Source organism: Oncorhynchus tshawytscha, linkage group LG04, assembly GCF_018296145.1.
Source record: "Oncorhynchus tshawytscha isolate Ot180627B linkage group LG04, Otsh_v2.0, whole genome shotgun sequence".
Classification (NCBI taxonomy): Eukaryota; Metazoa; Chordata; class Actinopteri; order Salmoniformes; family Salmonidae; genus Oncorhynchus; species Oncorhynchus tshawytscha.
In genome coordinates, this window is record NC_056432.1 from 12,943,644 (window position 1) to 12,971,449 (window position 27,806).

The 27,806-nt window shown below is 44.2% G+C and overlaps 1 protein-coding gene across 1 annotated transcript; it reads left to right on the plus strand.

Moving 5' to 3' along the window:
* The first annotated feature begins 791 nt into the window (after positions 1-791).
* On the plus strand, positions 792-27,553 carry LOC112246971 (nucleolar protein 6-like). Its single transcript, XM_042320346.1, has 27 exons — positions 792-949; positions 1,343-1,546; positions 1,785-1,901; positions 2,030-2,209; positions 2,307-2,475; positions 2,835-2,969; positions 3,204-3,367; positions 3,464-3,584; positions 3,757-3,815; positions 4,232-4,333; positions 4,424-4,539; positions 4,638-4,815; positions 5,050-5,172; positions 5,283-5,431; positions 10,522-10,597; positions 10,712-10,852; positions 11,109-11,226; positions 14,831-14,985; positions 15,177-15,340; positions 15,453-15,605; positions 20,790-20,887; positions 22,138-22,241; positions 22,333-22,353; positions 24,457-24,546; positions 24,700-24,900; positions 25,132-25,233; positions 25,318-27,553. The coding sequence occupies exons 1-27, from the start codon at positions 878-880 to the stop codon at positions 25,465-25,467; spliced, it is 3,462 nt and encodes a 1,153-aa protein (XP_042176280.1). The 5' UTR covers positions 792-877; the 3' UTR covers positions 25,468-27,553.
* Positions 27,554-27,806: the final 253 nt, after the last annotated feature.

The following is a 27,806-nucleotide window of genomic DNA, read 5'->3' on the forward strand; positions in this document are numbered from 1 at the left end:
GGCAACTGCTCGGCCTCTGACCGCAAGGCATTACAGAGGGTAGTGCGTACAGCCCAGTACATCACCGGGGCCAAGTTTCCTGCCATCCAGGACCTCTATACCAGGCGGTGTCTGAGGAAAGCCCTAAAAAATTTCAAAGACTCCAGCCACCCTAGTCATAGACTGTTCTCTCTAACGCACGCAAGCGGTACCGGAGCGCCAAGTCTGGGTCCAAGAGGCTTCTAAACAGCTTCTACCACCAAGCCATAAGACTCTGTAACGGTACCCCCTGTATATAGCCTCGCTATTGTTATTTTACTGTTGCTCTTTAATTATTTGTTACTTTTATTTCTTATTTTTGTTGGTATTTTTCTTAATTAACTGCATTGTTGGTTGAGGGCTTGTAAAGTAAGCATTTCACCTGCAGTATTCGGCGCATGTGACAAATACAATTTGATCTCGAGACAACTCCAATATAGTGGTTTTTTTCTCAAAGTTGCAGGGATGTCACTTGTTTTACTTATATCAGTACACATAACTTAAGCATTACGAAACTTATTTTCGATTAAATAAACCTCACGTAGCAGATACGCCATACATTTTTTGTTGACCAAATTTGACCCTCATCGACCTCCATACATAAACTCCCTGCTTGGTTGGCGAAACAACGGGGGGAAAACGCCACCTGCTGGAGGGAGAAAGGTATTCCACCCAAGTTGGGCCTCTCTTCCTCTGCATCCTTCCGTGTATGCTCATGCAACGCATCTTGAGTTAGATGGGCGGAGTTAAACGGAAATTACCCAATCGTAACACACAGTTGTGTGTCGTAATGCACTAGGGTCTGACTGATCCTGTCCACACGTGAGAATTGTGCCGAGAACTAAAAGTTTTCATATGCATGGAAATAAAACGATTGCCTATTGAACAACCAGTGAATAAATTAAAGATGAAAGCAACAGCCAAGGAGCAGGTAACTTACATTATATAGTGTGAACTTTTTCATTTTATCATGAGGCAATGACGACTAGTACTAGTAATTAGCTGCCAGCTAACGTTAGCATCGCACATTACATGTGTATTGTAACTCTTCATGTGTTGCTAACGTAACGGTAACATTAGCTAGCGGAGACAATATCTATTCGCTTAGTATTACAGATAACGTTACTATTTGAAAGGTTGTCGGGATTTGAGTTATGACGAGTTTCTGTAGATAGTCCAATTTATCTAGCCAACTATAGCTAGTCCATGCCTTTATATCCACCATGCAGCCAATTTGATGCTAGTTAGTTTACTAGCTAGATCTCGCACTACAACATATTCTGATATGTGTGTTAACGTTACACATGATTCTCACGTTTCAAAGATGGAGCAATCAGAGTCTTCGCACGATGAGGAAGATGAGGGCCCGACCAGGGCCAAAAGGGGTAAGCCTGAGGTGGTCCATAACGGGCTCCTCCGTCCCGTGAAGCTGTCGCGCGGTGACCTCTACAAACCTCCCACCGCAGATGAACTAAACCAGCTCAAGGAGGCCGAGAGCCTGTTTCACTGCAGCCTGCTCAAGATGCAGGTGAGACGGGGTTAGGTATGGGTGGAGGTCGGTGGTTCATTCACAAATTAATCGTTTTCAAGAACATTGACATTGTGTGTTTGTGTGTGTGTGTACACACACGCCTACATTCCAGTATTTCTGATGAAGTGGGGACCACACGGCCACTTAGCAACATGACAGCAGTCTCAATGGTCCCATGCATGCATATACATATATATTTGTTAATCTCCCTCTGTCTCCCTGCCAATGCCAACAGATGGAGGAGCTGCTGAAGGAGGTTTCCCTGAGTGAGCGCAGGAAGCAGCTGATTGACTCTTTTGTCCAGAGTGTCACTGAGCAGCTCCAGACTGTACCACAGACTTCTGACATGGAGGTATGTCAGTGATACGGTGGTTCCAGGGGATTAGAAATAGTGGGAACTTGTTGTATTTGGTCTGACCTCAATGATCTCCAAAATGTTTGCCATTGATGCCATTGATCTCTCTCTTGCTTTTTCCCCAGCTAAGTGACTTGTCATGGTTGTCAGGAGGGGTGAAGGTCCCCTTTGTCTTGGTGCCAAAGGCAGCCAAGGGCAAGTTTCACATGGCACCGCCCATATCTGTTACCATCATAGGCAGCTACCCACTGGGCACCTGCACCAAACCAGGCATCTCAGTTGATCTGGCAGTCGCTATTCCTGCTGTACGTAATGCCACACTGTTCACTCTGAACAATAAGAGTCAACATTTGGTCGTACAACAGAAATAACAACATACGTCTATTCATGTATTATCTTCAGGATGTCCTGCACCCTAAAGATGCCTTAAACCAGAGGTACCCACGGAAGAGGGCGATTTACCTGGCAGGACTGGCACAACATCTTGCCGCCTCTCCCGCCATCGGGGCCATGCGGTACTCATGTCTCCATGGCAACCGCCTCCGTCCTATCCTGTTGCTTTCCCCTCCAGGTACCTAGCACCTGTCACAGAAGGGTGGGATTGCAACAGTGCTTCTACATCTGCATAGCTTGCTTTTTGGGGTTTTAGGCTGGGTTTCTGTATAGCACTTTGTGACATCGGCTGATGTTCAAAGGGCTTCATGAATACATTTGTTTGATTGAACAGTTGGTTCATTCTAAGGCCAAGTCTTGTAGAGCTTAAACCTTTTTTCACGGTGTTCCTTAACTCAAAGCCTAGCTTGGTTGGATTTAGCATGCAATTCATATGGTTGTCGGCAAGCACCTATTCACTACCTGTTCATGTACCTATTCACAACATATTGTTTTGTGTGTGTCAGTAATGATTAAATGAAATGGCCCCTTTTCCAGGCAAAGACTCCTCCAGTTTCATCTTGCGACTCCACGCCTGCCCTCCACCGGGCTTCTTCAAGCCCAGCCGCTTCCACCCCCAGAGGAACAACATCCGCACCGACTGGTATACTGGCCTGGGGAGCTCTCAGCCAGGTGAGGGCCTCAACTCAAACCAAGCAGCTTCGATATATTGTTTCCAAAAATACAGGTCTCTTCTGATTTAGGATGTTAATGGAAACTGATTGTTAAATGAGATGAGTGTTCTTTGTTGAGGGAGATAGTACACTAACCTGAATTACAGCTGTGCATTGGATAGATTCTTCACCTTTAAATCAGAATTAAGTCCACGTTCTCATCCATTCCTTTTCTGTCTGTATTTTTGGGCAGTGACAAGTGAGCCGCCCACTCCCCACTACAACAGCTCTGTTCTTGGGGACATGCTACCCAGGGCCCACCTGCAGTTCCTGACCACTGTGAGCTCCCAGTGTGCCGCCTTTGCAGAGGGAGTGGCACTGCTCAAAGTGTGGCTCAGACAGAGGGAGCTGGACCAGGTCTGGGCCCCTGCACCACCACCCGCTCCATCTCTATCAAGAGTTTTACTGGGCTGAATGAACCCAGTGCTTAAACTACTCTTTTTCTTCCCCCAGGGCGTTGGGTGTTTCAGTGGATTCCTGGGCTCCATGCTGTTGGCATACCTCCTCTCCTGCCACAGAGTCAGCAACACCATGACAGCCTACCAGCTGCTCCGCAACAGCCTGCATTTCCTGGGTAAGATGCATGAGGTCTCATCTCCTACCTGTCTGTCTACTCCTACTGTTGGAGTAACATTGCATGTACCATAAATACCATACCTGGTGTTATTGCAAAGTGTTTGGTGTTGATCTCATCACTACTCTGTTTAGAGCCAGTCTTATTGTCATCGCTTTCTTCTCAATCTCAGCTTTCAACGACCTGACAGAGAATGGAATTACCCTAGCCAAAGGCCCAGATTCAACAGCGGTGAGGCAGGACTAGTCCAAATGACTTTAAAGGAAAATGCCACCCAAAAACTATCTTTAGGCATTTGTTTTCCATTAGTCCTTTGTTGATATAGTCCCAAAATGTTTTTCATGTCAGCAATCAAGTTTTCAAGTTGTATAACTTTTGAAGTACAGCTGGTATGATCATCATGTGATGCAAAATGCATCATACCGGCTGTATTTCTGTATTTTGAATTGTATCTCTTAAACTCGATTTCTGACATGCAAAACATTTTGGGACAATATCAACAATGGACTAATGAAACAAATACAAGAAGCTGGTTTTTTGGGGGGAATTTTTCTTTAGTAATAGGAGGAGTGCTTTTCTATTTTCTCCATTATGGATCATAATCACATGTTCTTCTCCCCCTTGTTTTCTTTCGTTCCCTCCCTCAGCCCTCTCTCGCCGAGTTCCACACTGCTTTCCAGGTTGTTTTTGTCGACCCCTCTGGACACCTCAACATGTGTGCTGACATGACAGCCTGCACCTACAAACAGGTGAGTGCCCTGTGGCAAGGTGCCTTGAGATTGGCTGGATGGCAGTAACATGTCCTCTGATTGGTTGACTGTAGCTTGTTTGGCTCTCAGGTGCAGCACGAGGCTTCTCTGTCGCTGCAGTTTTGGGACGACCCCACCGTGGATGGATTCCATGCCCTACTCATGACCCCCAAGCCCATGATCAGGACCAGTGACCATGTCTTCCAGTAAGGCCTTGTTCGGAACACACGCTAGCACACACATTTATTGTTCTCTCCTCTTGTATTAACTTGGACCACTCCCTCCTGTGTGTCTCTGTCATCAGGCTGTGTGAGCTGGTCAAGCTGCAGTGCTGCTGTAAGAAACTCAACCTCCTCAGTGAACTCATGGACCACAGTGGAAACTACGTCCTCACTGCACTCCCCTTCATCCTCTCCCTCCTGCAACGAGGACTGGGCCAAAGAGTCCGCCTCCTCACCCACTCACTGACCCCTGACCCCGAGGTGAGCATTCTCCTGCTTTCTTTGATTTCCGTATGTTAAATAGTACTGAATGGTTTGTGTTCCTGTGTTTCACTTTGTAAAATGTGTGTGTGTGGTTGAGACAGGTTGTGTGTAATTCAGGTCTGTTGACTGGGACGGACTGGTCCAGTACGTTTAGACAGAACTGTTTACTTGATAACATTCCTAATGGGTAGTCTGGTTGGTGTGTGTAACAGTGTATGTTTGCTATGGCAGTGGCCGGTGGAGAGTGATGCTCCGAAGCACAATGCCCAGCCACCCCTGTCCTTTGGCCTGTTGCTCAACCCAGAACAGACAGCCTCTGTACTGGAGAGAGGACCCCCAGCCGATAGTCCCAAGGTCTGTGTCTATTTCTCTCTTTGTGTTTCTGTGTTAACAATTAATACCATGTTTTCAAATGTGTCATCCAGTTGTTTGTGTCATTTGCACTGCTGTGTGTGTTTGTGCAGGCTGAGGAGTTCAGGCAGCTGTGGGGGTCTCGCTCTGAGCTGCGTCGGTTCCAGGACGGTGACATCACGGAGGCTGTGGTGTGGGAAGGAGAGACCACCTGTCAGAAGAGACTGGTCCCACGCCAGCTCATCACCCACCTGCTGCAGCTGTACGTACCTCACCACTCCTAAGCACAGATCTAGAATCAGATCATCCTACCTCCAATCCTAACCATAACCATTTTGGGGATGGATAAAGATCTGACCCTGTATCAGTCGGTTTAATTAAGAATTTTAATTTTATTTCACCTTTTATTGAACCAGATTGGCCAGTTGAGAACAAGTTCTCATTTACAACTGCAACCTGGCCAAGATAAAGCAAAGCAGTGCGACACAAACACAGAGTTACACATGGAATAAACAAACATACAGTCAATAACACAATAAAGTATATATACAGTGTGTGCAAATGGCGTGAGGAGGTTAGGCAATAAATAGGCCACGGTAGTGAAGTAATTACAATTTATCAAATTAACACTGGAGTGATAGATGTGCAGATGATGATGTGCAAGTAGAAATACTGGTGTGCAAAAAAGTAAATAAAAACAATATGGGGATTAGGTAGGTAGATTGGATGGGCTTTTTTTACAGGTGTGCTGTGTACAGCTGCAGCGATCAGTTAGCTGCTCAGACAGCTGATGCTTAAAGTTAGTGAGGGAGCCTCCAACTTGCAATTCGTTCCAGTCATTGGCAGCAAAGAACTGGAAGGAAAGGCGGCCAAAGTAGGTGGTGGCTTTGGGGATGACCAGTGAGATATACCTGCTGGAAAGCATGCTACGGGTGGGTATTATGGTGACCAGTGAGTTGAGACAAGGCGTCGCTTTACCTAGCAAAGACTTATAGATGACCTGGAGCCAGTGGGTCTGGCGACGAATATGTAGCTAGGACCAGACAACGAGAGCATACAGGTCGCAGTGGTGGGTAGTATATGGGGCTTTGGTGACAAAATGGATGGCACAGTTATAGACTGCGTCCAGTTTGGGATCACTACCCTTTTGTTTAGCTGTCGGCCCCAGCCTCGAACACAGGTCCTGTATGTACCTAACTGACCCGCTCTGCCCATTTAACCTCTTGATCCTACTTGAGACGCAGACGTCCCAACTAGAGCTCTGGAAATGCAAATGCGCTACGCTAAACGCTAATAGTATTAGTTAAAACGCAAACGTTCATTAAAATACACATGCTTGGTATTGAATTAAAGCTACACTCGTTGTGAATCCAGGCACCAAGTCAGATTTTTAAAATGCTTTTCGGCGAAAGCATGAGAAGCTATTATCTGATAGCATGTAACACCCCAAAAGACCCGTAGGGGATGTAAACAAAAGAATTAGCATAGTCGGCGCTACACAAACCGCACAATAAAATATAAAACATTCATTACCTTTGACCATCTTCTTTCTTGGCACTCCTTGATGTCCCATAATCAATACTGGGTCTTTTTTCGATTAAATCGGTCCATATATAGCCTAGATATCGATCTATGAAAACTGTGTGATAAACGGAAAAAATAGCGTTTCATAACGTAACGTCATTTTTTTAAAGTTAAAAAGTCGACGATAAACTTTCACAAAACACTTCGAAATACCTTTCTAATGCAACTTTAGGTATTACTACACGTTAATAAGCTATAAAAATCATCAGGAGGCGATGTAAATTCGATAGCTGGTCGTCTGGAAAAAATGTCCGGAAAAACACCGAGCCGATGCATCAAGTTGGTGGTCGGAGGGAATCGGTTCCCTTTGGTCGGATCTACCAAGAATCAAATCAGAATCAAATGAGAAGACTCTATACATCCTGTGGAAGCTGTAGGTACTGCAACCTCGGCCTCATTTAATACGGTTCACCTTTAACAATGGGTTGAAGTGGCGCATGGATATTTTTTTCCATCTCCAGTGATCAGATTTTCCTGCGCTTTTCGATGAAACAGACGTTCTGTTATAGTCACAGCCGTGATTTAAACAGTTTTAGAAACGTCTGAGTGTTTTCTATCCACACATACTAATCATATGCATATACTATATTCCTGGCATGAGTAGCAGGACGCCAAAATGTTGCGCGATTTTTAACAGAATGTTCGAAAAAGTAGGGGGTCGGCTTAAGAGGTTTTAATCGCCATTTACCCGTTGTTGTCTTAGCTCTCCTGATCAACACCTGCATTGCTTTATGCCTCTCCAATGTCAATATGCCTTGCCTGCTGCTGTCATCTAGTTCTTATTGTTTTATTTCACTGTAGTCCTCAGTCCCACTCAAAATGCCTTAGATAGCTCTTTTGTCCCACCCTACACACATGCGGAATTGCTGCCTCCAGAGACGAAACCTCATCGTCACTCAATGCCTAGGTTTACCTCCACTGTACTTGCATCCTACCATACCAATCTCTTTCCATTATGCCCTGAATCTGTTCTACCACGCCCAGAAATCTACTCCTTTTATTCTCTGTTCCAAACACACTAGACAACCAGTTCTTATAGCTTTTAGCCATACCCTTATCCTACTCCTCCTCTGGTGATGTAGAGGTTAAACCAGGCCCTGGAGCCCCCAGTTCCACTCCTATTCCCCAGGTGCTATCATTTGTTGATTTCTGTAACTGTAAAAGCCTTGGTTTCATGCATGTTAACATTAGAAGCCTCCTCTCTTAAGATTGTTTTATTCACTTCTTTAGCACACTTTGCCAACCCTGATGTCCTAGCCGTGCCTGAATCCTGGCTTAGGAAGACCACCAAACATTCTGAAATTTCCATCCCCAACTACAACATTTCTTTCAAGGTGGAACTGCCGAAGGGGGTGGAGTTAGCCTGCAGAGTTCTGTCATGCTATCCAGGTCTGTGCCCAAACAGTTCGTGCTTCTACTTTTAAAAATCCACCTTTCCAGAAACAAGTCTCTCACTGTTGCCGCTTGTTATCGACCGCCCCCAGCTGTGCCCTGGATTTGCCTATCTTCAGAGTTTGTACTGTTAGGTGACCTAAACTGGGATATGCTTAACACCCCAGCCGTCCTACAATCTAAGCTAGATGCCCTCAATCTCACACAAATTATCAAGGAACCTACCAGGTACAGCCCTAAATCCGTAAACATGGGCACCCTCATAGATATCATCTTCACCAACCTGCCCTCTAAATACACCTCCGCTGTCTTCAACCAGGATCTCAGCAATCACTGACTCATTGCCTGCATGCGTTATGGGTTCGTGGTCAAACGACCACCCTTCATCACTGTCAAATGCTCCCTAAAACACTTTCTAATCGGACTGGCCCCGGTATCCTGGAAGGATAATGACCTCATTCCGTCAGTAGAGGATGCCTGGTTATTCTTTAAAAGTGCTTTCCTCACCATCGTAAATAAGCATGCCCCTTTCAAAAAATGTAGAACTAAGAACAGATATAGCCCATGGTTCTCTCCAGGCCTGACTGCCCTTGACCAGCTTAAAAACATCCTGTGGCGTACTGCATTAGCATCAAATAGCCCCCGCGATAAGCAAATTTTCAGGGAAGTTAGGAACCAATATACACAGACAGTTAGGAAAGCAAAGGCTAGCTTTTTTCAAAAATACATTTGCATCCTGTAGCACAAACTACAAAAGTTATGGGATACTGTAAAGTCCATGGAGAATAAGAGCACCTCCTCCCAGCTGCTCACTGCACTGAGGCTAGGAAACACTGTCACCACCGATAAATCTACAATAATCAAGAATTTCAAATTCAAAATCTGGGGCACTTCCTGTATGAAATTTCATCTGGGTTTCGCCTGTAGCATTAGTTCTGTGGCACTCAGACAATATCTTTGCAGTTTTGGAAACGTCAGTGTTTTCTTTCCAAAGCTGTCAATTATATGCATAGTCGAGCATCTTTTCGTGACAAAATATCTTGTTTAAAACGGGAACGTTTTTTTATCCATAAATTAAAAGAGCGCCCCCTATATCCAAGAAGTTAACAAACCTCCAGACAAGCTTCAATGCCATACAACTCTCCTTCCGTGGCCTCCAATTGCTCTTAAATACAAGTACAACTAAATGCATGCTCTTCAACCTATCACTACCCTGGACGGTTCTGATATGTGGACAACTACAAATACCTAGGTGTCTGGTTAGACTGTAAACTCTCCTTCCAGACTCACATTAAGCATCTCCAATCCAAAATTGAATCTAGAATCAGCTTTCTATTTCGCAACAAAGCATCCTTCACTCATGCTGCCAAACATATCCTCGTAAAACTGACTATCCTACCGATCCTTGACTTCGGCAATGTCATTTACAAAATAGCCTGCAACACTCTACTCAGCAAATTGGACGCAGTCTATCACAGTGCCATCCGTTTTGTCACCAAAGCCCCATATACTACCCACACCTGTGACCTGTATGTTCTCGTTGGCTGACCCTTGCTTCATATTCGTCACCAAATCCACTGGCTCCAGGTCATATTTATTTACTTTGCATGGTAAAGCGACGCCTTGTCTCAGCTCACTGGTAACCATAGCTGCACCCACCCATAGTACGCGATCCAGCAGGTATATTTCACTGGTCAACCCGAAAGCCAACCCCCCCTTTGGCCGCCTTTCCTTCCAGTTCTCTGCTGCCAATGACTGGAACGAATTGCAAGAATCACTGAAGCTGGAGATGTACTTCTCCCTCACTAACTTTAAGCATCAGCTGTCAGAGCAGCTTACCGATCATTGCACCTGTACACAGCCCATCTGTAAATAGCCAACCCAACTACCTCATCCCGATATTATTTATTTTTTTGCTCCTTTGCACTCCAGTATCTCTACTTGCACATCTATCACTCCAGTGTTTAATTACAATTTAGCAATTATTTCGCCACTATGGCCTATTTATTGCCTTACCTCTTTAATCTTACTACATTTGCACACACTATATATAGATTTTTCTATTGTATCATTGACTGTACGTTTGTTTATCCCATGTATAACTCTGTTGTTTTTGTCGCACTGGTTTGCTTTATCTTGGCCAGGTCGCAGTTGCAAATGAGAACTTGTTCTCAGCTGGCCTACCTGGTGAAATAAATAAACCCTCTCCTATACTAGAAGGAAGGAGTAGGCTGAGCTGTTCATCAAAATGCTTGCATCCACACAAAGCCTCTTTGACAACTCTCCACCATCTTTTCCTTGTATGATGTTGTGTTGGCTGTATGGGAAGTTCTGTTAGAAGCAGGTTTAAGAGAGGCTCCTTTCTCTTCTCCTCAGTCATGCAGATATACCAGAATCCTGTGTGAGATACATTGGAGGGATGCTGGATGATGTCATCAAAGTGGGACGTGAGGTAGTTCTGAGTTTTTTGTTGTAGTGCATCTTTCTCTGGGTTGATGACCCCCTCCATACAAACTTTGACATCTGAAACCTGTTAAAGCTCTGTGTGTGTGTGTGTGTTTGCCAGGTGTGCAGTACTGGTGAGGAGGAGAGTCTGAAGGTGGTTCAGTCATATGATGATCTAAGCAGGAAGCTGTGGACGCTGGAGGGGCTTCCCCTGTCCATAACTTCAGTGCAGGGGGCCCACCCAGCCCTCCGCTACACCCAGGTAACCCCCCTAGCTACTGTACCCTACCTAGACCCCCCCCTTCCCCATTGACACATCTCAACAGGAATGTATTCATTGGTGCAAACCCTAACAAAAGGATTTGGCAACATGAGTTTCAGGTCACTTCCCGTTAAGGCCTGTTTATTTCCATTTGGCTCCTAATCCATTCCAGCTCCTCCATGCAGCAGACGTTAACTAGCGAGTTGGAGATGGTTCATAATTTCAATGTTTGATTTGTGCTTCCTCCATCACACAGGTGTTCCCCCCAGTGCCCCTAAAGCTGGACTACTCATTCTTTGACAGAGAGAAGTTGTCCCGGTCACTGGTACCCCATGAGGTCAAACCTTGCCCTGTGTACATCACCCCTATCCAAGGTACGGCACACCATTTCTTACATGTGTGTGTGTGGGGGGTGCATGTGTTCATCAGTGCCTTGTGTTCATGTGTTGCGCTTACAATGCTGCCTGCCTTCATGTACGTGGCGGGACTGAACTTTTCTAGGCCTAGTTGTTAGTGAAATTAGGGTTCATACATTCTCTTCAACACAATGTGCAACAACAATCTTACCACAGTGAGGCAGCATTGTATTTGTAATTTGGATAGAATACTAATTCTTCCATTATGGTTCGCTTTCCCATCAACCACATCCATGCCTGTTGCTTGTAGCCTACCATTTAGGCTTATAATCCAACTCAATATGCAGGTTAATGCTCAACATTCTTCAATAATGAACACAGTAAGCAGTCAGTTAAACAATCTCAGCCTTCTTATAAAACGTTAATTTTGGAAGCAATATAACTATATGATGGCATGGGACCCTAGGCGTTAACTCATGCCAACATACAATTGCGTTTCTTAAAATACAAACAACCCTTCACCTTGGTATATTGGCAATATACCACAAACTCCTGAGGTGCCTTATTGCTATTATAAACTGGTTACCAATGTAATTAGAGCAGTAAAAATAATTGTTTTGTCATACCCGTAGTATTGTCTTTCAGCCCATCAGCATTCAGGGCTCGAACCATCCAGTTTATAATAAGAACACACAGTGAGCTCCAAAAGAATTGACATACTGTCACATTTTTGTTGTTTTGGCTCAGTACTCCAGCGCTTTACTTTGGCTCTGCACTCCAGTGCATTATTCACAATTCATTGAGGACTATCTGTAATCATGGTAGCATCCACATTAATGGAGAAGTGTTTATAGTCACAAGCTTGATGAAGACATTGTGCTGTTAATATGGGACCAAATACTTAACTTTTGACTGCTACAATACACAAGTGAATTTGGCCCAACACTTTGGTCCCCTAAAATGGGGGGGGTGGGGATTTATGTACAAAAAGTGCTGTAATTTCTAAATGTTATGGATGAAAATACCCTCGGTCTGCACTTTAACCTCATAGTCATTGTATCATTTAAAATCCAAAGTGCTGGAATACAGAGACAAAAATATACACTAACGTTCTAAAGTTTGAAAGTCGAGCACATTTTTTTGTCCAAATTGATCAGAAATACAAGTGTAGACATCGTTAATGTTATACATGTCTATTGTAGCTGGAGACGGCAGATTTCTTTTATGGAATATCTACCTAGGTGTACAGAGGCCCATTATCAGCAACCATCACTCCTGTGTTCCAATGGCACGTTGTGTTAGTTAATCCAAGTTTATCATTTTAAAAGGCTAATTGATCACTAGAAAACCCTTTCGTAAATATGTTAGTACAGCTGAAAACTGTTTTGCTAATTAAAGAAGCAATTAAACTGGCCTTCTTTAGACTAGTTCTGTCTGGAGCGTCAGCATTTGTGGGTTTGATTACAGGCTCAAAATGGCCAGAAACAAAGAGCTTTCTTCTGAAACTGGTCAGTCTATTCTTATTTTGAGAAACTAAGGCTATTCCATGCGAGAAATTGCCAAGAAACTGAAGATCTCGTACAGCACTGTGTTCTACTCCCTTCACAGAACAGCGCAAACTGTCTCTAACCAGAATAGAAAGAGGAATGGGAGGCCCCAGTGCACAACTGCACAAGAAGACCAGTACATTAGTGTCTAGTTTGAGAAACGGACGCCTCACAACTGGCAGCTTCATTAAATAGTATCCGCAGAACACCAGTCTCAACATCAACTGTGAAGAAGCTACTCCGGGATGCTGGCCTTCTAGGCAGAGTTCCTCTGTCCATTGTCTGTTCTTTTGCCCATCTGAATCTTTTCTTTTCATTGGTCAGTCTGAGCTATGGCTTTTATCTTTGCAACTCTGCCTAGAAGGCCAGCATCCCAGAGTTGCCTCTTCACTGTTGACGTTGAGAATGGTGTTTTTTGGGTACTATTTAATGAAGCTGCCAGTCGAGGACTCGGAGGCGTCTGTTTCTCAATGTCTACACTGTATTTCTGACCAATTTGATGTTAAATGTGCTTTTCTTTTAAAAACAAGGACATTTCTAAGTGACCCCAAACTTTTGAACGGTAGTGTATAATTGTCACTGGCCCAATACTTTTGTAGCTCACTATAAATTCCAACAAGATTTTTTCAGCATAGAATATTGTGCATAATTGAGCAACACAAGCAGCCTTTCGAAATGGCCAGTAGCTGCCATATCAAAATAGGACAGTAACAATAGCAAATAGCACATCCAACTGGTTTAAACACCATCAAAATAATGACAACAATGAATTGTTTAGCATCTAAACAGCAGGGTAGCCTAGTGGTTAGAGCGTTGGACTAGTAACCGGAAGGTTGCGAGTTCAAACCCCCGAGCTGACAAGGTGCAAATCTGTCATTCTGCCCCTGAACAGGCAGTTACTGTTCCTAGGCCGTCATTGAAAATAAGAATTTGTTCTTAACTGACTTGCCTGGTTAAATAAAGGTAAAATAAATATATATATATATATTAGATGCGGACTCTGAGTTTTTGTTTTGCCCCTTTTTCTCCCCAATTTCGTGGTATCCAATTGTTAGTAGTTACTATCTTGTCTCATCGCTACAACTCCCGTACGGGCTCGGGAGAGACGAAGGTTGAAAGTCATGCATCCGATACACAACCCAACCAAGCCGCACTGCTTCTTAACACAGCGAGCATCCAACCCGGAAGCCAGCCGCACCAATGTGTCGGAGGAAACACCGTGCACCTGGCAACCTTGGTTAGCTGCGCTCGGCCCGCCACAGGAGTCGCTGGTGCGCGATGAGACAAGGATATCCCTACCGGCCAAGCCCTCCCTAACCCGGACGACGCTAGGCCAATTGTGCGTCGCACCTCTACCACCCGGTGCTTTGCTTTTTGTATTTGGATAGTTTTGAAAAATACCTACCGTCTGCTGTGCACCTCTACCACTGGGTGCTTTGCTTTTTGTATTTGGATAGTTTTGAAAAATACCTAATAATAATTATCAGCTGTGATGGAGACTGGGTTGGCCCCAGCGCTGTGGTCCTGAGGCCTGCGTAGTTCAGAGCCTGGTGTACCCTGAGGTAGGAAGGCACATTTTATGTATTGCCTTTTGTTATTGCCTTTGGCAAATCTTGCAAATGACCTTTGTTAAATCCTTGGGTTCCCCTTTCTCATTGGTTCTAAAGCCGAAATGTATCCAAAAAGGACGGTGGCGTTTTTTTCCGACACCAGATTTGCCATTTTCACTCTTCCTCTCTCTTATCTTACTAAAGGTAGAAGAGGTCACGTGACCCCAAAAGTTAGTAGGCTTTATGACCCCTTCCACTCTGTCGAGAGGTGTAATTTGATCCCCTCACCTCACTCACATTGATGTGATTTAGCAAACAGCGCAAAAAAACAACTTTTAGAACGTTAGAGTACAAACTGAAAAACCAGACCAATGGTACCGTCAAATATCCTGGTTTATGATCCATACTGCCCAAGCCTAGTGGGTACTGTACAGACCTGAAGTGTTTTTTTGTGGATCCAGAGAAGGTATGCTATTTGTGTGTTTTCTACTATGAACCCTTCTCGCTTGCCTTCTCCTGTTGTAGTGATCTGCCACATGGAGGGCAGTGGGAAGTGGCCTCATGACAGAGTGGCCATCCGCCACATTAAAGCAGCCTTCCACATCAGCCTGGGAGAACTGTTAACCCAACACCACCACTACACCTGCCAGCCCAGTCCCACACACCTGGATGTGTGGAAGGTATGGGCCCTACTCTCTCTCTCTCTCTCTGTGGGGTTAGGATGGTAGCGATTATGTTAATTTATGACACACACACACACTGACATCTGCAGTTGTCACAATTGGGCTTTATAACATAGATTTGATTTGAATTTGACTGGTATAGGGTAGCACTGTTCTCAGACATCTTGACTAATTGTGTGTGTGTGCAGGATGGCTTGGTGTTCAGGATCCAGGTAGCGTACCACCGGGAGCCTCAGGTCCTGAGGGAGAGTGTTAGTCCAGAGGGGCTGCTCATCGTCAGGGACAACGCGGAGGCTCAGGCCCTGGAGATGGCCACCATGCAGCGGCCCCTACTCACCAGCACACTGCACGGGTCAGGCACCAGCTTTACACTGGAGCGCTCTCTCTGTCAGCTAGCACTATAGCTTTACACCCTCTCTCAACAGACACACATATCATAATGTCTCTGTGGTTGTGTGTTCTAGGCTCCAGCAGCTCCACCCATGCTTCGGGGCGGTGTGTCGCCTGGCCAAGCGCTGGCTGGGAGCGCAGCTCTTTAGCGATGACATCACAGAGGACACTGCTGACCTGCTGGTGGCGTCCCTCTTCCTGCAGCCGGCCCCCTTCACTCCTCCAGGGTAACTAGTTACCTACTTGAACTATCAATCCCTCTCTGCTAATTTTTCTCTCACTCGTTCTATCATCACCTTCCTGTACCACAAACTCTTTCTCTCAAATTCTTTGTTGGTCTGTGTAATCTGAGGGATGTGTGTGTCTCTAATATAGTCATACATTTTGTCAGGAGGTTAGGAAGTGCAGTTCAATTTTGTATGCGGTGGGCACATCTGGCTCTCGAGAAGACAGGCTATGGCGGCCTTTCCCAATACAAAGGCTATGCTCACTGAGTCTTTACATAGTCAAAGCTTTCCTTTTAATTTTGGGTCAGTCACAGTGGTCAGGTGTTCTGCCACTGTGTACTCTTGGTTTAGGGCCAAATCGTTTAATTATTTTCAATGTGTCAAGTAATTATCTTTTGTTTTCTCATGAGTTGGTTAGGTCTAATTGTGCTGCTGTCCCGGGGCTCTGTGGTTTGTGTTTTGAGAACAGAGCCCCAGAACCAGCTTGCTGAGGGGACTCTTCTCCAGGTTCATCTCTCTGTAGGTTATGGTTAAGGTTTGGGAATCACTTCCTTTTAGGTGGTTGAAGAATTTAATGGCTCTTTTCTGGATTTTGATAATTAGGGGATATCGGCCTAATTCTGCTCCGCATGCATTATTTGTATTTTTATACACAAGGATATTTTAGCAGAATTTGTGAATTCTTGTTTGGTGAACGGACCCCAGACCTCACAACCATAAAGGGCTATGGGTTTTTATAACTGATTCCAGTATTTTTTTGCCAGTGTTTTCCATTAGTGTTTTGCAGTCGTCGGCGAATCATCTGGTTACAGATTAATACTTCATATTATCTTGGCTGCTTTTCATTTAGAAGTTTTAACTTGATATGCATCTTCTAGTGATCTATTGATAGGACAAAATTAGTTTTTCAAGAAGGGAGAGCACGATGCTCGTGAATTTGCACGTCACATGTAATGTAAGTGGTAACGATGAGTCAAAATCCACTTAGCCAAATTATTGTTCTCTGCCACAGTCATTTATTGTTTTTCACATCTTTCCTATAGCCAGCCACGCAGAGTTGTGGCGCATAGGCCACTTACTGTGCTTTGACAACTGAACAGCAAGTAGTTCATTGACTAGTTTATTGAAGGTGTCGAACTGACTGAATACATTTGATCTTCTATATCCCTTTGCCATTCATAAATAATGCAGCGTGGTTCTACTGTATGACCATGGTATCGGGACAAGGTTCCTAGGTTTCCTATCCTGGGCCATGGTATCGGGACAAGGTTCCTAGGTTTCCTATCCAGGTCCATGGTATCTGGACAAGGTTCCTAGGTTTCCTATCCTGGGCTGCTAGTCAGTGACTCTGGTCTCATCAGTCAGTGTAGCCTACCAAATTGCGTCGGTGAGAGCGCTGTTCATTTGGCTCCCTAATTTGCACGATGCCAGGCTAACTTCTAGGCTGTCAAATACCTCCACGATGAAACGGTAGCTTCAGTCTCTACGAAGTCTTTGTTAACAAAATAATAACTCTCTTATAAGATGAAATCTGTATTTACTTTCAAAACTCAGTAGGTTTGGGGTTTGTTCTACTTTTATCGTCGTCTTTTATCGGTTTTCTTCACCAACACCGATAATGTCTCTCCTTCCTTTTTTCAACATCTTTCTCCCTCAGGCCTCCTCCTGTTAACCAGGTCAATTCTCCCATTGGCCACAACTTAACAAGCTACCTTATTGGTCAAAACTTAAACTTAAAAGTAAACCAACCTATTCACTTGTACATTAATGCATTTGTTTTGAAGAAATATTTAATGACATTACAATACAATAAAGGAGATCCTCCAGGGCAGCTTTTTAAATTAACTAACGACATACCACTGACTGAGTAAAGCCAGTGTGTATATGTATGCAGATGACTCAACACTATACACGTTAGCTACTACAGCAACTGAAATGATTGCAACACTCAAAGAGCTGCAGTCAGTTTCAGAGTGGGTGTCAAGGAATAAGTTAGTCCTAAATATTGTATTTGGAACAAAACACTCACTAAACCTCAACTAAATCTTGTAAATAATAATGTGGAAATTGAGCAAGTTAAGATGACTAAACTGCTTGGAGTAACCCTGGATTATAAACTGTCATGTTCAAAACATATTGATACAACAGTAGCGCTGCTCTACCTTCTTAACAACACTATCAACAAGGCAGGTCCTACAGGCCCTGGTTTTGTCACACCTAGACTACTTTCAGTCGTGTGGGCAGGTGCCACAAAAAAGGACTTAGGAAAATTGTAATTGGCTCAGAACAGGGCAGCACAGCTGGCCTTTGTATGTACACAGAGAGCTAATATTAATAATATGCATGTCAATCTCTCCTGGCTCAAAGTGGAAGAGAGATTGACTTCATCACTACTTGTATTTATGAGAGGTATTGACATGTTGACTGCACCGACTTGTCTGTCTGAAATACTGGCACACAGCTCAGACACCCATGCATACCCCACAAGACATGCCACAAGAGGTCTCTTCCAGAACAGACTATGGGAGGCACACAGTACTACATAGAGCCATAACTACATGGAACTCGCATCAAGTAACTGACGCAAGCAGTAAAATGTAGATTTAAAAAACACCTTATGGAACAGCGGGGACTGTGAGGAAACACAAACATAGGCATAGACACATGCATACAGTGGGGCAAAAAAGTATTTAGTCAGCCACCAATTGTGCAAGTTCTCCCACTTAAAGATGAGAGAGGCCTGTAATTTTCATCATATGTACACTTCAACTATGACAGACAAAATGAGAGAAAAAAATCCAGAAAATCACATTGTAGGATTTTTAATGAATTTATTTGCAAATTATGGTGGAAAATAAGTATTTTTCATGGGGATCCATGATCAATACAAATACAGGAGAAACTCGATCATATTTTAAATCTAATACCAATTCATTATAACAAGTAGACTCTGTACTTGGTTTTAACAAGGGTATTACAGGTAAAATAGCGATTTTATTTATTTTGATTTTGTGAGCAGGAACACAATGAACAATGAGCCAGATGTTTCACCTGGTTTATAAAAGTGAAACAAAGTATCAAAGTATTCAGACCCTTTGCTGTGAGACTCGTAATTGAGCTCAGGTGCATCCTGTTTCTGTAGATCATCCTTGATATTACTACAACTTGATTGGAGTCCACCTGTGGATATTTAAATTGTATGGACATGATTTCGAAAAGCACACACCTGTCTATATCAGGTCCTACAGTTGACAGTGCATGTCAGAGCGAAAACCAAGCCATGAAGTTGAAGGAATTGTAGACCTCCGAGACAGGATTGTGTTGAGGCACAGATGTGGGGAAGGGTGCCAAAAATTGTCTGCAGCATTTAAGGTCCCCAAGAACACAGTGGCCTCCATCATTCTTTAATGGAAGAAGTTTGGAATCACCAAGACTCTTTCTACAGCTGGCTGCCCGGCCAAACTGAGCAATCAGAGGAGAAGGGCCTTGGTCAGGGAGGTGACCAAGAACCCGATGGTCACTCTGACAGAGCTCTAGAGTTCCTCTGTGGAGATGGGAGAACCTTCCAGAAGTACAACCATCTCTGCAGAACTCCACCAATCAGGCCTTTATGGTAGTGGCCAGACGGAAGCCTCTGTTCATCAAGGATCTCTCCTCACATGACAGCCTGCTTGGAGTTTGTCTGGAGGAAACTTAGCACCATCCCTACGGTGAAGCGTGGTGGCTGCAGCATCATCCTGTTGCGATGTTTTGCAGGGACTAGGAGACCAGTCAGGATGAACGGAGCAATGTTATAGAGAGATCCTTGATGAAAACCTGCTTCCGAGTGCTTAGGACCTCAGACTGGGGAGAAGGTTTATAAAGTCTGACTGACTTACATGAGAGATTTTTGCTGGCACCTGAAAATGTATATTTTTTTAAATCACGGATAATTACAAAAAGTACTCTGATCATAATCGTGTCAAGAAAATTGCCTATATGTTATGATACTCGTTTTGTCTATCACAGCCATTAAACTCTGTCACTGTTTTAGTCACCATTAGCCTCATGGTGAAATCCCTGAACGGTTTTCCGCCAGTATCTTTGTAGTGACTGGGTGTATTGATACACCATCCAAAGTGTCATTAATAACTTCACCATTGCTCAAAGGGATATTCAATGTCAAGTGTTTTTATTTTACCCATCTACCAATAGGTGCCTTTTGCGAGGCATTGGAAAACCTCTCTGGTCTTTGTGTTTGAAATTCATTGCTCGACTGAGGGATTTGACATGTATCTGTATGTGAGGGGTACCAAGATGAGGTAGGCATTTTAGAAACCATGTTGAACACTTATTGATGCAACATTTCAGCTTTTCATTTTTTATTAATTTGTAAAAATGTCTACAAACAATTTCACTTTGACATTATAGGGTATTGTGTGTAGGCCAGTGACCCCTTGACTTTTTCCATCTTTCATTCAGTTACAGCCTTATTCTAAAATTGATTAAATTAAAAATTAATTGTTCTACACACAATACCCCATAATGACAGATTTGTAGATTGTTGTTGTTGCAACGTCAAAAAAAATAAAATATATCACAAGCAGCATACTGAGCTAAACGTTTGGAAATGACAAGTTCACGGTCTCTTCATAGCCAAACAATTCATATCAAGTGCAAGTTTACTGTTCAGCTCCCATCTGAAGGCTGGGTGCATTTAGTTTGCCTTCTACTGTAGATCGCTAAAGTATCCTAATGTTTACTCTTCCTTAATTCAAATATATCGACACGACCTAAAAGATGGTTTGGTATGGTTCAGAAAGTAGGAACCAAGCTCAATATATCAGTGTAGCCTGTTTCTGCCTGGACTTGTTGAAATATCTTCACGCCTTGAAAAAAAAAACCATCCAGGCTTTTTTATTTAAAAAAAGACACTTACAGGACACTTATATTTTGGAAAAAACGTATCCTGTCTGAATCGTCCTCTGGGGTAGTAAATACATAACCAACGTAATACTAGTCCCATGCCAATAGGACTTTTAATAGCATATTCTAACATTTGTAATTGGTCACATGTTTTTGCTGTTTGTTCTTTGATAAAAAAAAATTGGAGAAGTGGTTTATCCATCTGTTTCTTGTGCTCGCTCTCTCTGTCTCTCTCTCTTCCTGTCTCTCCTCTCTCTCACTTTCTCTCCCCTCTCTCAGGTCTCCTCAGGTCGGTTTCCTTCGGTTTCTCCACCTACTCTCCTCCTTCGATTGGAGAAATAACCCCCTGGTTGTCAACCTCAACAGCCAGCTCACCGGTGAGCACACACACAATGTGGATTATAATATATCTTACACAACAATGTGCATCTAATCATACTCATGCAGCAGTATATAAAGACCCCATAACATCTCTCTCCTTCCTTCTGTCCTGTCCACTCTGTCCTGTTCTCTCTTATCCTACCCCTCTTTCTCCTCCCTCTGTCCTGTCCACTCTGTCCTGTTCTCCCTTATCCTACCCCTCTTTCTCCTTCCTACTGTCCTGTCCACGCTCTCCCCTACCTCTCTCCTTCCTTCTGTCCTGTCCACTCTGTCCTGTTCTCCTTACCCTCTTCGTCCGTCTGTCCTCTGTCCTGTTCTCCCTTATCCTACCCCTCTTTCTCCTTCTCTTGTCCTGTTCTCCCTTATCCTACCCCTCTTTCTCCTTCCCTCTGTCCTGTCCACTCTGTCCTGTTCTCCCTTATCCTACCCCTCTTTCTCCTCCCGTCTGTCCTGTCCACTCTGTCCTGTTCTCCCTTATCCTACCCCTCTTTCTCCTCCCGTCTGTCCTGTCCACTCTGTCCTGTTCTCCCTTATCCTACCCCCTCTTTCCTCCCCTCCCGTCCACTCTGTCCTGTCCACTCTGTCCTGTTCTCCCTTATCCTACCCCTCTTTCTCCTCCCGTCTGTCCTGTCCACTCTGTCCTGTTCTCCCTTATCCTACCCCTCTTTCTCCTCCCGTCTGTCCTCCACTCTGTCCTGTTCTCCCTTATTTCTCCTCCCCGTCTGTCCTGTCCACGCTCTCCCATACCTCTCTCCTTCCTTCTGTCCTGTCCACTCTGTCCTGTTCTCCCTTATCCTACCCCTCTTTCTCCTTCCTACTGTCCTGTCCACGCTCTCCCCTACCTCTCTCCTTCCTTCTGTCCTGTCCACTCTGTCCTGTTCTCCCTTATCCTACCCCTCTTTCTCCTTCCTACTGTCCTGTCCACGCTCTCCCATACCTCTCTCCTTCCTTCTGTCCTGTCCACTCTGTCCTGTTCTCCCTTATCCTACCCCTCTTTCTCCTTCTCTTGTCCTGTTCTCCCTTATCCTACCCCTCTTTCTCCTTCCCTCTGTCCTGTCCACTCTGTCCTGTTCTCCCTTATCCTACCCTTCTTTCTACTTCCCTCTGTCCTGTCCACTCTCTCTCCCCTTCCCTCTGTCCTTGCCTCTCCTACAACTCTCTTTCTCCTTCCCTCGGTCTTGTCCACGCTCTCTCCTACCTCTCTCCTCCCCCTGACTTTCCCTCTCTGTCCTATCCTCTGCTGTAGCTGCTGACTACACTGAGATCAAGAATGACTTCATAGCCTCCAGAGAGTCTCTGCCTGTTATGTTCATGGCCACTCCCAGCGACAAGAAAGTCTCCATTTGGACCTCAAGGTAACTGACCCACTCCAATTTGAGCTAAACGACCACCGCCCAAGAGAAATACCTAGCACTCACATCCGTCATAGTATCATGCCACTAAGCAGGCTCCCACTGTGCAGGTCAGAACACACACATGCAGTACATTCACCAGTATGTCACATCCAATATGTTATTTGTGCAGCACATTGTACACAGCATAGTAACAGAAGAGGCATACACAGAAACGGAGTAAAACATGTAAAACAGGAATTCAAACTTTTCAATTGACTCTCACACTGTCTAGGACAGGCCATGTTCATGCCAGTCTCTGTATATTAAACAGCATAGTCAATTGTTGGCTTCTGAGAATATGAAATATACTTACGTCACTGACGGAGAGAGGGTAATGTATAACATTTACAATATGGCAGAATATATTATTGTTAGCCATCAGGGATCCTATGGGAGGGATCCTCTGGGAGGAGAAGAGACGTAGTATAGTACCAATCACCATGACAGCCTTGAGTTGGGGAGGAGTGAGCACTTTGGGGTAGAGGTCAGATGGAGTGAGGAAGAACGGATATCACAAAATTTCTGTCTAGCAACAGAGATCCTCTGGGAGGAGAAGAGACGTAGTATAGTACCAATCACCATGACAGCCTTGAGTTGGGGAGGAGTGAGCACTTTGGGGTAGAGGTCAGATGGAGTGAGGAAGAACGGATATCACAAAATTTCTGTCTAGCAACAGAGATGCATTGGCAGTGTAGGAGGAGACTCAGCCTAGGAGAAAAGGTTATAAATATCAGTGCTGGTGTGTGATGTCTAATGCAGCTGTATTGACCCTCTGGGAAGAATAAACTTGGTTTAAGCTTTCATAGTGTCCAAGTTTTTACTCTGAGAATTAGAACCTAACAGAATATAATGGTGGAGGTGACATCATAAACATCGGAGTAGAAATGAATTGCACGTTCTTGTTAGTCGGCAGTCACACAGTTTCCCGATCCTTGGACTCTTCCTCAGAGCATACTGCTCCTACGTCACACTGGTGACAGATACACTCATACCGTTATCAATATTATTATTACTGATTAGTCAACCTTTTTTTTTTTAAGTCTAAATGCCTGTTGAAATGACTAGTGTCATATCTCTCACCATAGGCAGCTGACTGTTTCTTTCCTTGATTACTGACCTCTTGCTTTTGAACCTTTCAAGCACCTTGTAAATCACTCATGTAATGCCATACACATTCAGTTTGTCATGTTATGACACTCATACAATAATTGTATTACATGAATTCAAAATGGCAAAAATACAATTTTACCTGAATGCTTCCTTTTTCATTCATGGTGTTCTATCTAGACGAATACAATGGCTTCAATATTATCAGGGACAACATGATCAAGAAGTGCATGTAATGCTCACCAGTTGTGTTTTTCACTGTCCACTTCCAGAAGGAAATCAGTTGAAGATCTTGTTTTCATGTCCTCTGAGAAATACTGCAGCACACAGCAACATGGGGAGGAGATGGAGCTGGCAGCTTCCCATCCTTTTCATGTTGCTTTCCTGCTCCACCTAACCCACTGGATTCCAATGCTCCAAGTAGCTGCTCTCTAGACCTGCCATGTTTTTGTGTCTGTCCAATAACATTGAATTCAATAGGCCTAATGCACGATGTGCTGACAACTAACATTTCATGTGCCTGAGAAAAACCTGTGTGTTTGAGGCATCTGTCAGGTCACTTTCTCATTGATGGCAAAGGTCCACTTCATTTTGAATGGCCGCAGTGTTCCAACTGTGAATGTACGAAGGCTGCGGGGTAGCTGGTGGAATGATTGGAATACGCCCAAGGACACTGCACTTTTCACTTGCGTAATCAAATGATTGATCGAGAGGCTGAACACTTTTTGATAGAACAGCTTATAATGGAGCTCTGTGCACATGTTTTTACAGCCCGACGTTCTCACCAAGATGCCCATCCTTGACAATGTACCAGATCTTTGTGATGGAGTCTGGTGTTTCGACAGAGTAAACCTAGCTATTCGATAGAACTCAAACTGTCCTTAGCTGACTCATTCACAGTATTAACCCTACAGCTGTTTAAACCACAGGTGAGGATAGTTCTGAATGAGGAGTTTCAAACATATCTCTTTACGGACAACCGACAAGGGTTTGGTAGGATCACTCTCACTATGCTGGCCAGTATCAGGTGTGGGTTATTGAGGGGTTTGTCTCTGTGTGCTCAGATGTTGCAGCGTGTGGTGATGGTGGCTGCAGAGAGCCTGAAGATCCTAGAACCTCAGCTGATGGACACCAGCCAGATACAGGACGTCAGGGTCAGTCACTCACACGTTCTTAAAACTACCACTCGCATGCTTAATTGTATAATGTTTTTCTTCATTTCCCCAAAATTATTGCATTGTCAAACCTACTGTAATATACATTCCATCATTACCATTCCTTCTCTCTGTGTTTCTGTGCACACGCAGGTGGTCATGCGGCCTCCATTGGATCCCTATGATGTCCTGATCCACCTGAGCCCCAAGCAGGTGCCCTTACTGAGCCAAGCAGTGGACCCGCCTCATGCCACCTTCAGCAGGGGCATCCTGGCTGGCAGAGTGGCCAACACTGGAGGGGCACTACCCGTCATCGACTTCAACCCCGTCACCCACTACCTGGCAGAGCTCAGGGTAAGTACCTGTGTGGTGCTCAATGGGCTCTGGCTTGCTGGTTTTCTTTAGAAGCAGAAAGACAATGTCTAGGTTTTTCCTGACATGCAGTTTGCCATTTATTTCTAGTGGCCTCGTGCAGCCAGGTCTATTGCCTTGTGTATGTAGGTTTCAGACCATGTAGTTCTTGTCATATTGACTCAAGTGGGCTAAAGGCCTTCCATTTTAAACCTGTCTGCTTATCTTTCCCAGGATGCATTTGGAGACCTGGCTCTGTTCTTCTATGACCCCTATGGCGGCACTGTGATCGCGGTGTTATGGAAACCCAAAGCCTTCACCCCACTGCCGTTCAAGGTAAAGACCGGAAGTCAGGGAACATGTCTTTCTTTCCCTCTCTATTTGCTTATTAATTTCTTTGTGTGTGTCCCTCTGGAACAGACCTCGCAGATGGTGGCTCGTCGTGTGGAGGTGAGTGGGGAGGAGGCTCACACTGTCCCCAACGTGGAGGCCATCCTGGAGGATTTCAGGGTCATGGGCCAGGGCCTGGTGAAGTCGGTGGAGCCAAGGACGGATAGATGGGTGGTGTAGTGTAGACTGAGGTCACATAAACCCCCACACACACATGTACCATGATCATATTTTAACTTGCACAATCAAGTTCGACTTTAAATTAATTCCCCATAGCCAGCAACCTTCTTAGTGCAAAGGTTGCATGTTCAGATCTCATCACGGACAACTTTAGCATTTTAGCTAACTTTGCAACTACTTAGTATGTTAGGTTAAAAGGTTAAGGTTAGCTAACTCCTAACCTAGCTAACATTAGCCACCTAGCAATCTAGCTAACGTTAGCTGTAACAAATTGGAATTGGTCACATATCAAATGTTTTGCAAATTTGTAACTTATTGTAGGAATCGTAATTCGTAACATGAAATGGATGGACATCAACAAATTAATAATACCATATGAAATGCAGTATCATACTAAATTGAGTAAGTGAATTGACTTTTACTATATGTTTACCCCTGAGTACAGCTTGAACACATTTAATTGTATATCGAAGTCTGTTATCAAAACAAGTCAAGGAGATTTATTGGGTAGGAGAAATGTTGTAAGAAACTAACCATGTCATTGTTTTTGCTGGTTCTTTACCCAGTCTTATAAAAAAATAGTATTCTCAAGCTCGTCTGTGTTACTGTTTCATCTGGGAGGGTAAATACTGACAGCATGATGCGGTAGCAGTGAACTGTCCCTATGGTATTCCCCGTAGTGTAAAAGCAGTCTAGTTGAGATGATGTATCCTGACCAACAGGGCGTGCTTCACCCCATCTATGACAGTAGGACATGAACTTAAAGGCTCGGCATGGTCAATCCGCATCTGCATTAGCCATGCAGCATTTATGGTGATACGGCGTTTGCAGAGGTCAGGGCATTCATACTTGTGCTTTGCAGAGCTGTTGTGAAGGAAGTGAGTTTGTGCTCATGTAGGACCTCCTGCCCTCACCTACTGTCAACTAGTCATGTCAATGCAGAGCTTTATGGAGCCCTATGAGTTGTTACAAAAGATTTGAGAGGCTCCATGGGAGTGCGGTATGGGAGCTCAATTTGGCCTCTGTGTGCCTATGGCGGCTCCGCAAATGCTCACACCGTTCAAGCACCTCGGGCCACATTTTCGTATCAAGCATAAGTTTTCTCTTAGAGTACAGGCAGGCATGCCTGAGCATGACTGACTAGGCTACATCCTCCCCTGCTCCTGGGAAGAAACCTGGGGACTCATAAGTAACATGAAGTGTCATTACTCTGGCCGTTTGGGTGTAACGATTACCATTTGAAATAGCGTAGAAGTACGTTCTCACTGGTTTCATAATCACAGAGCTGCCAAATATCGCCTCGGCGGTAAATTCCAAAGGGCTGGCATATTCTTTCACAACTGCAAAATGGGTACGAGTTCAAAATAAAATAATTCCAAAAATTGAACGCCTTGCTTGCTTTACCTTACTTACACATCATAGTGAGTGTAAATAAAGCATAAAGAACACAAGTGTTTGCTTATTTTTATGAACCTCTTACCTATTTTTACAGTTGCAAAAGAATACGCAATATTCTATAGAAGCAAAAAGACAACGTCTGGGTTTTTCCTGACCTGCAGTTTGCCATTTATTTCTCGTGGCCTCGTGCAGCCGGGGCTATTGCCTTGTGTATGTAGCTTTCAGACCAGGGCTATTGCCTTGTGTATGTAGGTTTCAGACCAGGGCTATTGCCTTGTGTATGTAGGTTTCAGACCAGGGCTATTGCCTTGTGTATGTAGGTTTCAGACCAGGGCTATTGCCTTGTGTATGTAGGTTTCAGACCAGGGCTATTGCCTTGTGTATGTAGGTTTCAGACCAGGGCTATTGCCCTGTGTATGTAGGTTTCAGACCAGGGCTATTGCCCTCTGTATGTAGGTTTCAGACCAGGGCTATTGCCCTCTGTATGTAGGTTTCAGACCAGGGCTATTGCCCTGTGTATGTAGGTTTCAGACCAGGGCTATTGCCAGTGCCTTGCACAAGTTTTTATCCCCCTTTCTGTTTTTCCTATTGTTTCATGTAATGGATTTACACAAAATAATCTAAATTTGTGAAGTGAAATTTAAAAAATGACTTGTTTCAAAGAATAAAAACAGGAAAGTGGTACGTGCGTATGTATTCACCCCCAAATGCTTTGAAGCCCCTAAATCAGATCTGATTGCACACAGGTAGATTTTAAGTGTCACATGATCTCATATCTACCCCAGTTCTGAAAGGCCCCAGAGTCTGCAACACCACTAAGCAAGCGGCACCATAAAAACAAACGGAGCTCTCCAAACAGGTCGGGGACAAAGTTGTGGAGAAATACAGATCAGGGTTGGGTTATAAAAAAATATCAGAAACTTAGGACATCCCACGGAGCA

What these genes read in the sequence shown, in the direction of transcription:
- LOC112246971 (XM_042320346.1), top strand. Translation starts at nt 878, where the DNA reads ATGGAAATAAAACGATTGCCTATTGAACAACCAGTGAATAAATTAAAG. An exon ending in GACAGAGGGAGCTGGACCAG is followed by an intron (nt 3,368 to 3,463) that starts GTCTGGGCCCCT and finishes TTCTTCCCCCAG; the next exon opens with GGCGTTGGGTGTTTCAGTGG. An exon ending in CTCACCAGCACACTGCACGG is followed by an intron (nt 15,341 to 15,452) that starts GTCAGGCACCAG and finishes TGTGTGTTCTAG; the next exon opens with GCTCCAGCAGCTCCACCCAT.